Source organism: Saccostrea echinata, unplaced genomic scaffold, assembly GCF_033153115.1.
Source record: "Saccostrea echinata isolate AGI-Se365-2 ecotype Australia unplaced genomic scaffold, CSIRO_AGI_Sech_v1 ptg000025l, whole genome shotgun sequence".
Classification (NCBI taxonomy): Eukaryota; Metazoa; Mollusca; class Bivalvia; order Ostreida; family Ostreidae; genus Saccostrea; species Saccostrea echinata.
Genome location: NW_026889774.1, coordinates 18,228,912 through 18,245,931, shown reverse-complemented (window position 1 = coordinate 18,245,931; position 17,020 = coordinate 18,228,912). Strand labels below are relative to the sequence as shown.

The following is a 17,020-nucleotide window of genomic DNA, read 5'->3' as shown; positions in this document are numbered from 1 at the left end:
GAATAGCTACTTTGAAAATGACCTAAATACAAAATAAGGAATAGTGAGGTCAATGTCACAGGGAAATCAAGGTCAGAAAATAATGACACTGTTGAAAAGTCCTCACCAATATGCATCCATGTGTGAGTTTTAATAAAAATATCTAGAACACTTACTTTGAAACTGATTTTAATGCAAAATAGGAAATTGTGAGGTCAATGTGAAGCACAAGTTCAGAAAATAATGACACAGTTGAAAAGTTCCAACATATATGTATCAGTGTAAAAAAATATAAAATAAAAATAAAAAAATATTTTGAACAGTTGCTTTGAAACAGAGCTAAACACAAATAAGAGAATACTGATGTCAAGGTAACAAGGAGGATCAGAATAGAAAATTGTGCAATGATTGAATACCTTTCACTTATCATTGTATGATTTTTGGTTCATATATCTCGAACAGTTTCTTTGAAACTGAGCTAAATGCAAAGTGTGACAGACATGCAGAAGGACAGAAGTCAGAAAGACGGAAGATGGACATGACAAACACTATACTGTAAACCAACTTTTATTCACGACGACTTTATTTCGTGATTTACAGGGGGTAAACTAGTTCGCGACAATTAATTATCGCAATCAAGCCTTTTTTTGGATCTGTTGTTAATAGAAAGAGAGACTTTAAGGACCGGTTTGTGGCGAGAAATATTTGTGATAACAAGGCTCTCGCGAACCTTGCGAAAATTTCTCGCACGCGAATAAAAGTTGGTTTACAGTATGCCCAGGCCAAAATCATGGTGGGCATAAAAAAAGTTTGAAGAGGCAATGAATTCATATTTCAAGCATTTTTTTCACACTGAAATTGATAATAAACATTGTAACTGAGTCAACATTCAGAGCTCAATGCTATTAACTTTGCAATTATCTGTAGTTTTACAACGATACTGATGAAAGTATATTTACTTGAAGCTGTTCTGTTTGAGCCATCTCATTACAGCAGGTCGAATTCTTGCCACACCACCTCTGCTATGACTACCCCTACCTGTTATGATGAAAAGATCCTTCTTTTTGTCACCTCTACCACAGAGCTCTACAAAAGATTAAAAAACTAGCAAATTCAGAGATCCCCAACTTTCAGCACCTTATTGGTTGGGGTGCAATAACTTATGGCATATTGTAACTGGCTAGCCTGTCCTGGATTAAATGGCCATCATGTAAGAAAAACGTTTCATATTTTGAAAGCAATATATTCTGGAGCAAAAGTTATGATCAAGATTAATACTCTTGAAAGTCAATTTGGTGTAAGCCATGAGAATTTATAGTACATTCCCAAATGTCACAAGTAATGCACATGGGAAAAATATCATTATGAAAGCCCCATCTCTTCAGGTGCAAAAGTTATGACCAAAGTTATAATTTTTGAATGTAGGTCAGATTTCAAGGTCAAGAGGTCAAAAATCTTTTTACACTGGGAAAAATCTTAGCACAGGTAATGAACATGTAAAATATGAAAGTCATGTCTAAAGCTACAATTAAAGTTAAAACAAGAGGCCCAAGGGCCTTGAATCGCTCTTCTGATAAACTGTACAACCTATCACTTCTATTTCAAGTCTCTAAGTATCCTGTATACTTAGATAAACCCTTGAAATTCCAAAGGTAGGTCATCATGAACTACATTTTAGATGAAACACTCTGAGAACCCAAGATGATTCTAAGCCAATTAGTACCTGAGAGTTGGTCATGGTGACCTCTTATCACTTGTCATTCTCTGAGGACCCCAAATTGCATCAACTAAGCTTGATGATTTTAGGTGAATTAATACCTAAAATATTTTTGAAATTATAACCATAAAATTTCAAAAGTAGGTCACAGTGACCTACTTTTCAGATGACATACTTTGAGGACCCAAGATGCATCAACTGACAAAGTTTGATGATTCTAAGCCTGTAAGTACCTGATATATATAAAGAAAGCCATAAAATTTCAAATATAGGTCACAGTGACCTTCTTTTAAGTTGAGTGACTCTGCAAACCCAAGATACATCAACTGACAAAGTTTGATGATTCTAAGCCAATTAGTACCCAAAATATTTAATTAAAGCCATAAATTTTCAAAAGTAGGTTATGGTGACCTACTTTTCAGTCAACCTACTCCAATGACCCAAGATGCATCAACTGACAAAAATTGATTATTCTAAGCCAAATAGTACCCCAAAATTATTAAATACAGCCATAAAATTTCAAAAGTAGGTCACGGTGACCTGCTTTTCAGTTGTCATACTCGAAGGACCCAAGATGCATCAACTGACAAAGTTTGATGATTCTAAGCCAATTATTACCTGAAATACTTAATTATAGACATATAAATTGAAAAGTAGGTCATGGTGACCTACTTTTCAGTCGACTTACTCCACAGACCTAAGATGCATCAACTGACAAATTTTGATGATTCTAAGCCAATTAGTACCTGAAATATTTAATTGAAATCATAATTTTTCAAATATAGGTCACAGTGACCTACTTTTCAGTCGACCTTCTCTGAAGACCCAAGATGCACCAATTGACAAAGTTTGAGGATTCTAAGCCAATTAGTACCCAAAATATTTAATTAAAGCCATAAATTTTCAAAAGTAGGTCACAGTGACCTACTTTTCAGTCAACCTACTCCGAAGACCCAAGATGCATCAACTGACAAAGTTTGATGATTCTAAGCCAGTTAGTACCTGAAATATTTAATTATAGTCATATAAATTGAAAAGGTAGGTCACGATGACCTACTTTTCAGTTGAAGCTTTTTGAGGACCCAAGATGCATCAACTTACAAAGTTTTATGATCATAGACCTTAAAATGTCCAAATTATGCCTCTAAAACGCTTTGAAATCGAATGCCAACAAAGTTCAAAAAGTAGGTCACTGTGACCTACTTTTTAATAAATATGTTTAACCTAAATATGTTTTATGGCCCCAAGATGCATCATCTAACAAGATTTAATGATTCTAAACCTCTCAGTATTTGAATTATGGACCTTAATTGTTTTGAAAAAGATTAGCCATAAAATTCAAAAAGTAGGTCAAGGTGACCTACTTTTTAGTCGACATACTCCGAGGACCCAAGATACATCAACTGATAAAAGTTTGATGATCATAGGCCTTAAATTGTTCAAAATATGCCCCTAAATCAATTTGAAAAAGAACAGCCACAAAATTTAAAAAAGTAGGTCACTGTGACCTACTTTTGAGTCAACGTGATATGAGGTCCTTAGATGCATCAACTGACAAGATTTGATGATCCTAGTCCTTATAGTAAGCAAAATATCAACATTTTAATAAAATGTAATTTTTGGTCAACTTTGAAGTGACCTTGAGACCACGCCCTCTGCCCCAGGGTAAATCCCCGTGCAAATTTTAATCTACAACATATCCTTATCCTTTTGTGTATGTTTGGTGATAATCTGCCCAGTGGTTCTTGAGAAGAAGATTTTTTAGCAACCAGTACTTTTGTTTCTATTTTCCTAATTATCTCCCCTTGTTTAAGGGTCACAACCCTAGTTTTAGTATAAAAGGGAGCCCTTGGGCCAAGGATGCCCTGTGATAATTTGACAATAATTGGCCAAGGGGTTCTTGAGTTATGGCCCATATTCTAAAAAGTTTACGCACACCGCACAAATGGCCATAGCCCTAAATTGATATTACTGCCAGACATATCATCAGATGTAGAACAGATTCCACTAACAATTGCCCATTTGTATTTATTAAAGTGACATTATGATGGACAAACAGGAAAATTGACAACAGTAGAATTTTTGCATGACACATGCAAATTTTGTTCAGTTCTTGAAGATATTAGGTTTCAGAAAATTACAGGTTTCAGAACCTAAACAAGAGGCCCATTGGCCTTGAATCGCTCTTCTGATAAACTGTACAACCTATCACTTCTATTTGAAGCTTCGAAGTATCCTGTATATTTACATAAACCCTTGAAATTCCAATTCACACTCTGAGAACCCAAGATGATTCTAAGCCAATTAGTACCTGAGAGTTGGTCATGGTGACCTACTTATCACTTGTCATTCTCTGAGGACCCATCAACTAAGTTTGATGATTCTAAGCCAATTAATACCTAAAATGTTTTTTTAAAATTATAATCATAAAATTTTATAAGTAGGTCAAAGTGACCTACTTTTTAATTGTTTAATTGTTTTATTCCAAGGACCCAAGATGCATCAACTGACAAAGTTTGAGGATTCTAAGCCAATTAGTAATATTTAATTAAAGCCATATATTTTCAAAAGTAGGTCACCGTGACCTACTTTTCAGTCAACCTACTCCGAGGACCAAAGATGCATCAACTGACAAATTTTGACGATTCTAAGCCAAATAATTCCTGAAAATATTAAATACAGCCATAAAATTTCAAAAGTAGGTCACCTTGACCTACTTTTCAGTTGTTGTACTCCGAGGACCCAAGACGCATCAACTGACAAAGTTTAATGATTCTAAGCCAATTAGTGCCCGAAATATTTGATTAAAGCCATAAATTTTCAAAAGTAGGGCACGGTGACCTACTTTTCAGTTGTTGTACTCCGAGGACCCAAGACGCATAAACTGACAAAGTTTTATGATTCTAAGCCAATTAGTACCCGAAATATTTTATTAAAGCCATAAATTTTCCGAAAGTAGGTCACGGTGACCTACTTTTTAGTCAACCTTCTCCGAAGACCCATGACGCATCAACTGACAAAGTTTGATGATTCTAGCCAATAAGTACCCAAAATATTTAATTTCAGCCATAAATTTTCAAAAGTAGGTCACAGTGACCTACTTTTCAGTCAACCTACTCCGAGGACCAAAGATGCATCAACTGACAAATTTTGACGATTCTAAGCCAAATAATTCCTGAAAATATTAAATACAGCCATAAAATTTCAAAAGTAGGTCACTGTGACCTACTTTTGAGTCAACATGATATGAGGTCCTTAGATGCATCAACTGACAAGATTTGATGATCCTAGTCCTTATAGTAAGCAAAATATCAACATTTTAATAAAATGTAATTTTTGGTCAACTTTGAAGTGACCTTGAGACCACGCCCTTTGCCCCAGGGTAAATCCCCGTGCAAATTTTAATCTACAACATATCCTCATCCTTTTGTGTAAGTTTGGTGATAATCTGCCCAGTGGTTCTTGAGAAGAAGATTTTTTAGCAACCAGTACTTTTGTTTCTATTTTCCTAATTATCTCCCCTTGTTAAAGGGTCACAACCCCAGTTTTAGTATAAAAGGGAGCCCTTGGGCCAAGGATACCCTGTGACAAATTTGACAATAATTGGCCAAGGGGTTCTTAAGTTATGGCCCATATTCTAAAAAGTTTATGCACACCGCACAAATGGCCATAGCATTAGCTCTTTGAGCCTTTGGCTCAGAAGAGCTAAAAATCTAATTCAATGGAGAAAAATAAAATTAAAAAAAATCTTTGTATAACCCATCACAAAAATATTGCTTCACTTCTTCCTCTTTACTGTACGCATGCGCTGAAAAGTTGAAGAATTTACCATGGTTTCAATTCAATAGATATAAATGTTGGATGACCGAGAATTTTGATACATCTTCAAAAAAGATGATCATAACTTATTCCTTACTTCTGCTTGCCCCAATTCAATGTTGTTTACAAGTTTCACGCTAAAAATAAAGGACGCCTGACCTTGACATTGATGATAAAAACAAAGCGATAGATACAACATTTGTTTTTCTGGCACTTATATTATGCAGTTTTTTTTCTTGCTTTACAGTGCAGTTGAGTTGTCAAAACTTCATTATATTCATATTTCACAGAAATCTTTTGTTTTGTGATACAGTTTTCTGAAAAGAAACACATGGTTTTGACTCATTATGCAACTTTAAAATGAGTTGAAAGCATTCATGTAAATATTCAACCACAGTTTTATGCAACTTTAAAATGAGTTGAAAGCATTCATGTAAATATTCAACCAGTTTTTCATCAATCACATTGCACTAAAGATGGAACAATACTTAACAAACTAATGGACTTACTTTTCCTCTGATCTTCTATAACCTTTGCAAGCACAGTAACTGCCTCGTCTACATGCAAACCATGCAAATCTAGTGTGGACTTTGCTTCAAGATACTCAACTCTATATACAAAACAAAAGAAGAGCCTATGGACCACAATGCTCACCTGAGTCACTATGACCCTGCTGTTCTTCATCAGCTGATTTTATACCCTACATATTCCTATGTAAAACTTTGATCGTCCATTGTGGCCTCACCCTACCCCTTGGGGTCACGATTTGAACAAACACTACCTGAGGATGCTTCCCTATCAATATGACTCACCATGGCTTTTCTGTTCTTGAGAAGATTTTGAAAGATTTTTTCCTATATATTCTTACATAAAACTTGATCCTCCATTGTAGCCTCCCCCCCCCCCCCCCAGGTCATAATCTGAGCAAACTTGTATGTACACTATGTGACGAAGCTTTCACAGAAGTTTCTACTACTCTGGCCCAGTGGTTCTTGAAGATTTTGAAAGATTTTTCCTATATATTCCTAGGTTAAACTTTGATCACCTATTGTGGCCCCACCCTTCCCCCAAACAAACCTGAATCTACACTTTGTAATGAAGCATTCACATATTAAGTTTCAACTTTTCTGGCCAAGTGGTTTCTTGAGAAGATTTTTAAAAGATGTCACTAAATTTTCACTAATTCTTAATGATCTCCCCTTGAAAGAGGGTTCACCCCTTCATTTGAACAAACTTGAATTCCCTTCATCCAAGGATGCTTTGTAGCAAGTTCCGTTGAAATTGGTCCAGTTGTTCTTGGCAAGAAGTTGAAAATGTGAAAAGCTTACAAATGGATGCACAAATTGACACCAGACAAAATTTGATCAGAAAAGCCCACTTGAGCTTTCAGCTCAGGTGAGCTAAAAATGTCAAATAATTGTAGATACTTTCTTACAATTCAAAACTGACATAAAAACTGCTAAGAACAAAAGACAGAAGCCTTTAAAAAATTTGCAAATTTGTTTTCAAATGTGATGGTAAAAACCTCAGCAGAAGAAATATAATGGCTGATGATAACTAATATAATATTTTATCTAACATATTGATTCATTTCAGAATATAATAAAAACTTACATAATATTTTAAAGTGTAGAAAAATGTATCATCTAGCTCTAAGTTTTCATACCTCCGAGATAAAATCATTTGTGCAGCATTTTCATTTGCCTCCTTGATTTTCTTTGTATGCAAATGGCCCTGAAAACCGAGCAAATTGTTAACTGAATTCATGTAACAAAATTTATGATAAATGTAATTGTAACAGCTTTTGATTTACAAAAATAGACTAGTGTTAGGAAAAAAAGACCAGTGTTAACTAAAAATATTTATATAACAAATGTATATCCACTTCCTCATTGTGTTCTTAAAGCTGAACATGATTAGTAAAAGGAATGTGTCTGCCATATTCGAATGGTCTCTCGCTATATCTGAGGACCCATATATAAAGCCGCTCACTTAGTCACTGTTCAGTGTAATCAATTGTCACCGGTGAAGACGTATGTATGCTTATACAGCACTTGGTAGCGACAAAAAATAACTGAAGAAGTAGGCGAGTAAGATACCAATGAAACTTACAACAGTTGCACAGGTCAGTGCAGTATACAAACAAACACAAAATACACGTTACTGCAACAAAATGTAAACAAAGGTAATGCAAGATTACCAGCACAAACATGGGTCGCCATTCTATGCCGATACCCGTGACAATAAAGCAGTCAGGTGTAACGAATGCGAAGAGTATACCCTGGTAATGATATTGTAGATAGTACTATCGAAAATGGTGTATGCCTATTTACAAGTCGTGTTCAGCTTTAATTAGCTGCCAGGGAAACATCTTGTACTAACTTCAATCTCACTTTAGTGGGAAGTATGTGTACCAAACTGGATTTTACATAGTTTGCTAATTTAATTTTTTTAGGGGGGTGTGTCTGAGGTAAAAATTTAGACTCACTCTTAAGAAATCAGTAAGGGTCAAATTTTGCTTCAAGTGTACATTTGCTCAGTGGAGATTAATATTACAAAAAAAACCTACAGGTCCATGGACATGTGCTTACAAGTGGTCCTCCACATTCCTTCAACTTCTGTTCTGCTATTACTGTGCAACATCACTATTAACAAGCGTATCAACCATTGACAAATGGTCAGGTATTGAAATATTATAATTATATAATAATTTTTTTAATTGATTTCACAAGCATTAATTTTTTTTCCTTCTAGTTTTGATAAGCAGTGCAGCAAAGGACAAGATAGGCTATGACCCCTTTTTGGCCCCCGGTTCGGGGTGTCTTTTAAAATAATACAACAGTTTATCGGTTAAAAACCTGCTGTCACCCCTGCCACAAAATGAGTATTGGTTCTAAGTTATGGGATACACAGAGGTCACAGGAAGGTTGGGAAATAGGTCAATTTCCGAATTTTCTCATTTTTATGGAAATTTTCATTGATTTTACAGCAAATTTTGGTTAAGAAAACATAGAGCACAAGCTTGCCTATCTATCAAATTTATATATTTCATACACTAGTATCAGATGCATCTTATGTATAAAAATCTCAGATAGGCAAGCTTGTGCTCTATGATTCCAGAAGTGAAAAGTATCTCAAATTTCACGAAATTTGATCAGAATTGAGGAAATTCAGGAAAAATGTCCTACTTTTGCATCCTCTTGTGGCCTCCGTGTAAGCCTTGAATCAAAATTAGTGCTGGTTTTAAAGCAAGCATCATTTTAAGTTTTTAACTACAAACTATCACAATTTTAACTGTGTTCTGATTTTTACATCAAATAAGGGGCCAGATTCAGCCGTTACCATACCTTGTCCTTTATTTTTTTGTTTTTGGACATATAGCAGTAGGACCACAAAACACCAACAACTTAAGAAGTCATCAGATATTTTTTGAAGAAATCAATAAATGTTATAAAACAAATAAACATATAAAGCATGTTCTCTAAAATCTGTAGATGAAAACCAGGGAAAACTTATGACAGTATAGAAGAAACAGCAATGAAATAAATCAAAACCAAAATTGCATCATCAAATTTTTTCACTTTGTTTACATTTTGTAAAACAATTTAGATCACAAGTTTGCATGGAAATGGAAAATAACAATCAAGCACTGCAAGGCCTGGACTAGGACTTTTTTTTAATTATGGTAGTGAAAACTGAATTCAGACAGCTATTGAACAGCTATCAGACAGCTATTGAAATTCTTGTATCTTAAATTTTTGACTGAGAAAATGGAAATTGGAAGAATAAATAAAGAAATCATATGGCATATTTTACACTCTCAATTTGAAACTCTTACACCAAAATCACAAGGATTTGCAACTCTGTCATCATACACATCTTGTTCAGTATTCATTTATTGACTATTAAAGCTGAACACTACTCGTATAAGGCATTGTCCGCCATATTCCTCTTTCATCGGCGCTATCCCTACAATCCCTATATAAGTCGCCGAACTCCTAACAGTTCAAAGTATTTCACTGTAGAGGTCTCACCTGTGTAGATGTATACCTTACATTGCCGTGTTACTCAGCTGCAACGAAATAATCGAATTTTATGCACTTTTTCAGAGCCAGGAGAAAAGTAACATCAAATATACAAGTCGATGCATTATTTACATACAGAAAATGCACATAAAACGGAACAAATACCCAAATTTAAGACCACGAGAGGCATACTGCAACCACAAGTTTCAAGTGTGCAATCAGGTGTAACAGAATCGAAAGGTTTATATACATGTGTGATAGTGCCTATTTATGAGTAGTGTTCAGCTTTAAACGGGATGGATGTCAATGAGCAGAACTAAAAATGGACATCACTTGTCAATTTTTCTGAACATACATTGAGAATGGTTTTATTAAAATGGAATTGCACAATAAAGCATTTAAAAATTACTACTTTCATAGCATTTTGTTGACAATAATATGATTAATTAGCCTAAACCAGAAGTCTCTGATGACACTGTAGCTCTACTGGTTGTACCTATAAAAGAAGATAAAAGTAGCACTTGGACTTGAAACTTTGCAACAGCAATAAATAGAATAATGATCCTTGGTTTAGTCTCTTTTTGTGGCAAGATTTATTGCAATCAGACTAAAACTGTAGGAGTAGTCTTATAAAACAATTTTACAGAAATTTTGATTTAATAACCATGGCAACATCATTCAACAAAATCAAAAACCAATAACAACAATTACGCATCTCAGTGTAGTCTACTTGTATGCCAAGTTATACTGAAATCAGACAAAAAGTGTAGGAGGAGTAGCGTTTTGAAAGTATTTCAAGAAAATTCCTATTTTTAGTAACCATGGCAACAATGTTCATTTAAATCAAAAACCGATAAAAAAGAATTATGTATCTTAGTGTAGTCTCCTTGTGTGCCAAGTTATACTGAAATCTGTATTGTACAATAGGGCATCACTCTCAATTTATTGCATAATTTTCTATTGACAAACCATAATTTCTAAAGCATATGCATGACCCTGCATAGAGAGCTAAAAAGCGGTCTCAAGAAAAATCATCAGTATACAAACTATACAAAAAGGGAAAAGGTAATTTTTCTTGATATACACAGGTCACAGTGTGTAGAGGGCAATGAATCATACTTAAACTGGCCCCTGGCAATCTATTTTTATTCAGCCTTGCAACCATACTTTGAAAAAATTTGACATCCTATCAGGAACATCCAGTAGAGCCTTCTTAATCAAGACAGGGTTCTCATTAACGCAAGAATCTGCGTCCTAGATGCAGAAAAATTATTTGGGACACAAGATTCTTAAAAACGATGTGTCCGCGGACTCATGAGTGGATACGTCCTCGTCAGCGAGAAAATTCGGGTGCTTTCGAGAACCGGAGATTTCAGATGTTAGAATTTGTCAAAGAAATATTTAATCGAAACCTTTCTCAAACTATCATAAAGTTTATCCAAGAAACAACTTTTCTTGTAACCTATTTCTTTTTTTAAACAGGGATTGATTACAAGATATTTCATGTTTATTAGTCCATAGTCATAATAGTGTCACATGCCAAACTTCGATAGCTGTAAACACACTGCAGCTTCTTTTTAAAAACACTTTTGAATCTTGGATTTTACCTAAAAACCATAATTACTGCTTGTATACACAATGCGGCTTGATTATCTCGTGAATTTCACCCCGTGCTGACGACCGACAGGATTAGTTACGCCTCATTGCAAATGACACCTGTGATTGTATACAGTCAACTTTAGAGTACTAATTGATTATGCAACAGTTAATTTTAGCTTTAAAAACACCAAGTTTATTTTTATGGCAATTGATTACGCGTGTAATTTAGATGCATCACCAGTTTACATATTTGAATACGTTAATATTTCGTAAACAAACTGTTAAAATAATAAAGATTTTTTTTTATGTTTGGATGAAAGGATACTGCGATAATTCAGTTGGGACTCAACATAATTTTTCTGGGACGCATCAAATTTAGCTGGGAAGCAGACCTTATCAGATATCTTGAGTCCTGGGACTCAAGTTAGCAAAATCCTAGTGAGAACCCTGCAAGATGTTTGCGTTTCCCAAGCAAAGAAATGGATAACTAAAACATTCCTATATGTTTATTTGGTAGATATAAAAGTAAATTCCATTCTCCAAAAATTTTGGTGATGCATTTGGATTATTGGCATTCAGATTAACAAGGCTTCATTGTATATTATTTAGGTACATTAACAGTAATTTTTGTATTCATAAAATGGTTTTGAAATTATTTCCTAGCATAAAAATCTGGAGTCCTAATATGGTCCCTCCCTGATTCCAAAAGCCATACCGTAAAGTCACATGTATTATACACATTTTTTTTCATCAGCAAATCGTTCAAAAGTAGGAGGTCAGTAAATTACAAGTTTACCCCTTTTTTCTGGACACTTTTCTGAGCACTAAGGAATTATTTCACCAACATCATGTTGTTAGTATATTGCATATCTTGCCATTTTGAACAATTGTCATGAGACACATATATATCTTCAAGTGGCAATTAAAAGAGTTTGTTCAATTTCAATGGGACACCTGGTGCCAGTCTAATTAAAATCAGATCCTTTGATCAACTCACATAGATCCCTACACAAGGATCTGAAGAAACCCCATTTGGAATTTCGAAATGACTCTGAACAAACCTGTGCTCTGTGTTTACATAAGCTCTGAAGTGGGGCATGATTTGAAAAAAAAATTTAATTTACACTACCTGAGGATGTTTCCATATAATATGCCTAAATATGGCCTTGCTGTTCCAGAGAAGAAGATTTTTAAATAATTTTTTCCCCTTTATATTCCTTTGTAAAACTTTGACTGCCCACTGTGGACCGACTCTACCCTTGAGGGTCATGATTTGAATCAATTTGAATTTACATTGCCTGAGGATGTTCCCATTTAAATATGACTTACCATGGATTTGTTTTTCCTGAGAAGATTTTTTAAGACTTTTCCTTTCCTCTCCTATGTTAAGCTTTGATTGCCAATTGGGACCCCACCCTACCCCCAAGGGGTCATGATTTGAACAAACTTGAATCTATACTACCTGAGGATGCTTTTTTATAAGTATGAGCAACCATAGCCTTGCTGTTCTTGAGAAGATTTTTATTTTTCCATTGATAAACTCTGATTGCCCACTGTGGCCCAACCCTACCCCAGAAGGTCATGATTTGAACATAATTGAATCTTAACAAACTCATGAAGCTTTCAAATAAGCTTCATCTTTCTGGCCCAATAGTTTCTTAAGAAGCTTTATAAAGATGCCATTTAATTTTCACTAATTCTTAATTATCTCCCCTTGAAAGAGGGTGTGGCTCTTCATTTGTAATAGGTAGATCCCCTTCACTCAAAGATATTTTGTTGCAAGTTTGGTTGATATGGGCCAAGTGGATCTGGAGAAGAAGATGAAAATGTAAAAAGTTTTTCAACAACATTGACAATGACAGACAACAGACAAATTTCGATCAGAAAAGCTCACTTGAGTCTCCGGCTCAGGTGAGCTAAAAAAGAATTAACAATTCAATATAAACTACCTGATTAGAATAAAATTGGGCCACTTGTTTCATGCCTCTTCTGTAAGCTTCTTGGGCTTTTTGAAAACATTCATGGCGCAGCCTGTAATGTAGATTGGCTTCTCCTCTAATGTCTTCATATTCTGGGTTCTCAGCACTCTGGTATTCATTCTTCACTTTTGGATGGTAAGTGTATGAATCAATCTGTAATTCAAGTTAGAAGTGCACTTGCAAACTGGAATAAATTGTAACATTTATTTGAATTTGTAATAGGATAGAAGAAAACTCAATAAACAGTAATTTACCATTTCTTGCAAACTTTGCTGTTTTGCAGCTTCAATCAATTTTCTTTCATACTTGTCTGCTGCTTCTGCTGTCATCACAGTCTTTGGTGGTTCATTGCATCCCAGTGATCCTTTCACTGCTCTCACTGTGTCAGCATAACTGAAGCTGAATATCTATACATATTACTGAGGCATTTCGTGGAATAGACTCATCTCCCACAAAATTTCAATCAAATGTGTCTTAGAGACAGCAACAACAAAAAAATATACAAAATTTGCCAAAGGAATGTCTCATCTGACCTTAAACAATGTGCTAATAGGCACTAACATTAACTAATGTATTATACAGCTACTTTTGTGAGACTTATCCTTAAAACATTTTAAATAAATTACATGGAAAACTATTCTGGACCTCTATCAAGTTGGGTATATGCTATATTGATGAGACTTACAACGTGGAATCATTTCAATTCGTGAAGGTGGGGTGGGGGTTCAATGTTCATGGGCAAGCAAAATTTTACTGGTTGATGGGTACCTAATTTCGTGGGTAACTCTTTTATACAGTTGATTCAATGAATCAACATGTTGACAAAATAATCGTTCATAGGGATGTAAATTCTAGGGTAAGGGAACCCATCAAATCCACAAATGCTGATCCCCTATGAACAATGATGATTCCACAGTATTCATTCTCATCAGCATAAGGGAGATGCTTGGAAATTAAATTTGACAAATACAGTGAAGTAGTCTTGTCTCTGAGAAAAATTTTAAAAGAATTTTTCTACACTTTAAAACTCTGGCCTTTAGTGGGAGCCATCTTTAACCAAGGGTAATGAACTCAGCAAACTTTAATCTACCATATTTGGCTGAATATAATATGCACTTTTTTCCTAGAATATTTTTTTGTGAGAAATGGGTGAGTATTTTACACCACAATAGGATTTTGATGGGTTTTTCTTTCAGGTGAAACAAAGCTTTCATACAGACATACCGTAGTATTTCCTAGAGACACAGCCAATTTCTTGTTGTTTACCGCTACATTTAAAACTTCAGAAAATTATTGTTGGAATGCAAACTTGTTGAAAATGTTATATTTATAATCTGATGATAGTTAAATGATATTAAAACATAGGTAATCAGAGATTACAGAGCTCACCTCAACGAATGTTGTCTTTAAGTAAGGCAAAGTCCCACACTAAACTAATAATCTAGGAGTGTGCATCCCTAGATGCAACATTTATGCAATTTTGGTCTGATAGGGCTTGCAGTTACTTGGGAATAGACTCATCTGAAAACTTAAAACTAGTCACTCATCCAGAAAATGTAAGTCAAATCTAGCATCCAAAGCAAGTTTTGAGATTGTTCGTCCCTTGATGCATCATCCATGCAAGTTTGGTTCAAATAGGCCTTATAGTTACTTGGAAATGAGATCTGCTCCAAAAACTTTAACCTGGTTACTCATCTGGAAAATGTAGGTCAGATCCAGCATCCGAAGCAAGTCCAGTAGTGTGAATCCTTAGATGTATCATCCATGCAAATTTGGTCAATATAGGGTTTATAGTTACTTGGAAATGAGATCTGCTCCAAAAACTTTAACCTGGTTACTCATCCGGAAAATATAGGTCAGATCCAGCATCTGAAGCAAGTCCAGTAGTGTACATCTTTAGATGTATCATCCATGCAAGTTTGGTCAATATAGGGTTTATAGATACTTGGAAATGACATCTGCTCCAAAAACTTTAGCCTGGTCACTCATCAGTAAAAAATATAGGTCAGATTCAGCATCCGAAGCAAGTCCAGTAGTGTGCATACTTAGATGTATCATCCATGCAAGTTTGGTCAATATAGGGCTTTTAGTTACTTGAAAATGAGATCTACTCCAAAAACTTTAACCTAGCCACTCATCTGGAAAATGTAGGTCAGATCCAGCATCCGAAGCAAGTTCAGTAATGTGCATCCTTAGATGTATCATCCATGCAAGTTTGGTCAATATAGGGCTTATAGTTACTTGAAAACGAGATCTACTCCAAAAACTTTAGCCTAGTCACTCATCCGGAAAATGTAGGTCAGATCCAGCAATCGAAGCAAGTTCAGTAGTGTGCATCCTTAGATGTATCATCCATGCAAGTTTGGTCAATATAGGGCTTATAGTTACTTGGAAATGAGACCTGCTCCAAAAACTTAACCTACTCCAAAAACTGTAACCTGCTCCAAAAACATTAACCTGGTCATTCTTTAGCTGAAATTGCAGCATCTGAAACCTTGACTGGTACAATGAAACACACTACAAGCATCCTCCATGCATCTCTGACTAATATAGGCCATAGAAGTACTTGAAAAGAAAACTGCTCCAAAAACCTTAACCTGGGATGCCGACACCGACACCGACACCGAGGGTATTACATAAGCTCCCCCAACTTCGTTGAGGTGAGCTAAAAAGCAAGTTAAAATTAATTTCAGCCGCATATTCATTGTCTCCGTGTATTTGTGTGTGTTGAATACAACACATTAAACTCTTGTTAAATGTTATTTTATTTTATATTTATCAGCTTCTTGTTTCAAAAGAAATATCAAGTCTGTTAAAACTTGAGTGTTATAATTACTCGTGCTCTGTAGAAAATAAGATATCTGCGAAGATTACCGCGATGTATAAAATCATGATTAACATACTGTTGCTAAATGAAAATTTAAGTTGATCTGTTCAAACTGTAATTCAACATTATCTCATGCATTGTTGAAATAAAATTATTTCTGTGAGGATAAAGACGACATGTAATGTATAGATTGTCGTTAGTTAAAAAGAAAAAAAATTAATTCAATGAATAATATCTTGTGCTTTGTTAAATAAAATCGTTTACACACTAAGATTACTGCAATGTTTAAGTTCCAGATTGTCATTAGCTTAAATATATATATATTTTATAAATATAATGGAACAATATCTTGCTTTGTTAAAATAAAATTATACCACGATTTTTAAAGTCAACATTGCACTAGCTTAAAAAATTATTTATAATGCAAAATTTAATTTTTTCTGTGAAGAATATCGCTATGCATAAAATCAGGAGTATCCTAAGCTCAAAAATGAAATCCGCGTATGAACAGTTAATGTGCTTAAATTTTCAATACATTATTTCCACAAAGATTTTAAATAAAAATTACTGCAATGTAAAAAAAGTCAAGATTACCGCTTGGTCAATTTTTTTACTGGGTAAAATACAACTGCATATTTTCCCAAATTTTGAAGCCCCAAAAGGGGAGTGCCTATTTTACACCAATGCGTATTATATTCAGCCAAATACAGTACACTTCATGAGTTTGAGCTTTCATTGTTCCTAAATGATTATGAAGTTAGGCCCAGACATCTGCGTTAGACCTTCTCTATATGACCTTGGCTTCAGGTCATGACACACATGGCAATCTTGAGTCATTCTTGAGTCAAGTATGAGCTTTCAATGTTTCTCTGTGATTATGAAGTTACGACCCAGACATCACTTTTTCTGCCCGTGACCTTGAACTTTTCCAAATGAAGTTTGGTCAAAATCATATCTAAAATTCACAGCCTAGGCAATTTTTGTTTCAAGTATGAGCTTCAATGTTTTTCAACTATGAGGGTGTGGTCTGGACATGAAGGTACATGAACTTGATCAGATAGGGAACATAAATCAG

At 34.8% G+C, this 17,020-nt stretch overlaps 1 protein-coding gene and 1 long non-coding RNA gene across 3 annotated transcripts in view; both read right to left on the bottom strand.

Moving 5' to 3' along the window:
* The window catches only part of LOC133192086 (uncharacterized), a 427,629-nt gene that overhangs the window by 198,352 nt on the left and 212,257 nt on the right, over window positions 1–17,020 (bottom strand). The window lies entirely within an intron of this gene.
* LOC133192065 (NEDD4-binding protein 2-like) overlaps window positions 1–17,020 on the bottom strand; it is a 48,583-nt gene that overhangs the window by 3,687 nt on the left and 27,876 nt on the right. Inside the window, exons 11-15 of the mRNA XM_061327904.1 lie at window positions 13,373–13,517; window positions 13,089–13,271; window positions 7,182–7,249; window positions 6,025–6,125; window positions 939–1,065 (exon numbers count right to left, since the gene is read on the bottom strand). Of these exons, the coding sequence (XP_061183888.1) occupies window positions 939–1,065; window positions 6,025–6,125; window positions 7,182–7,249; window positions 13,089–13,271; window positions 13,373–13,517 (624 nt within the window). The remainder of the gene's footprint in view (window positions 1–938; window positions 1,066–6,024; window positions 6,126–7,181; window positions 7,250–13,088; window positions 13,272–13,372; window positions 13,518–17,020) is intronic.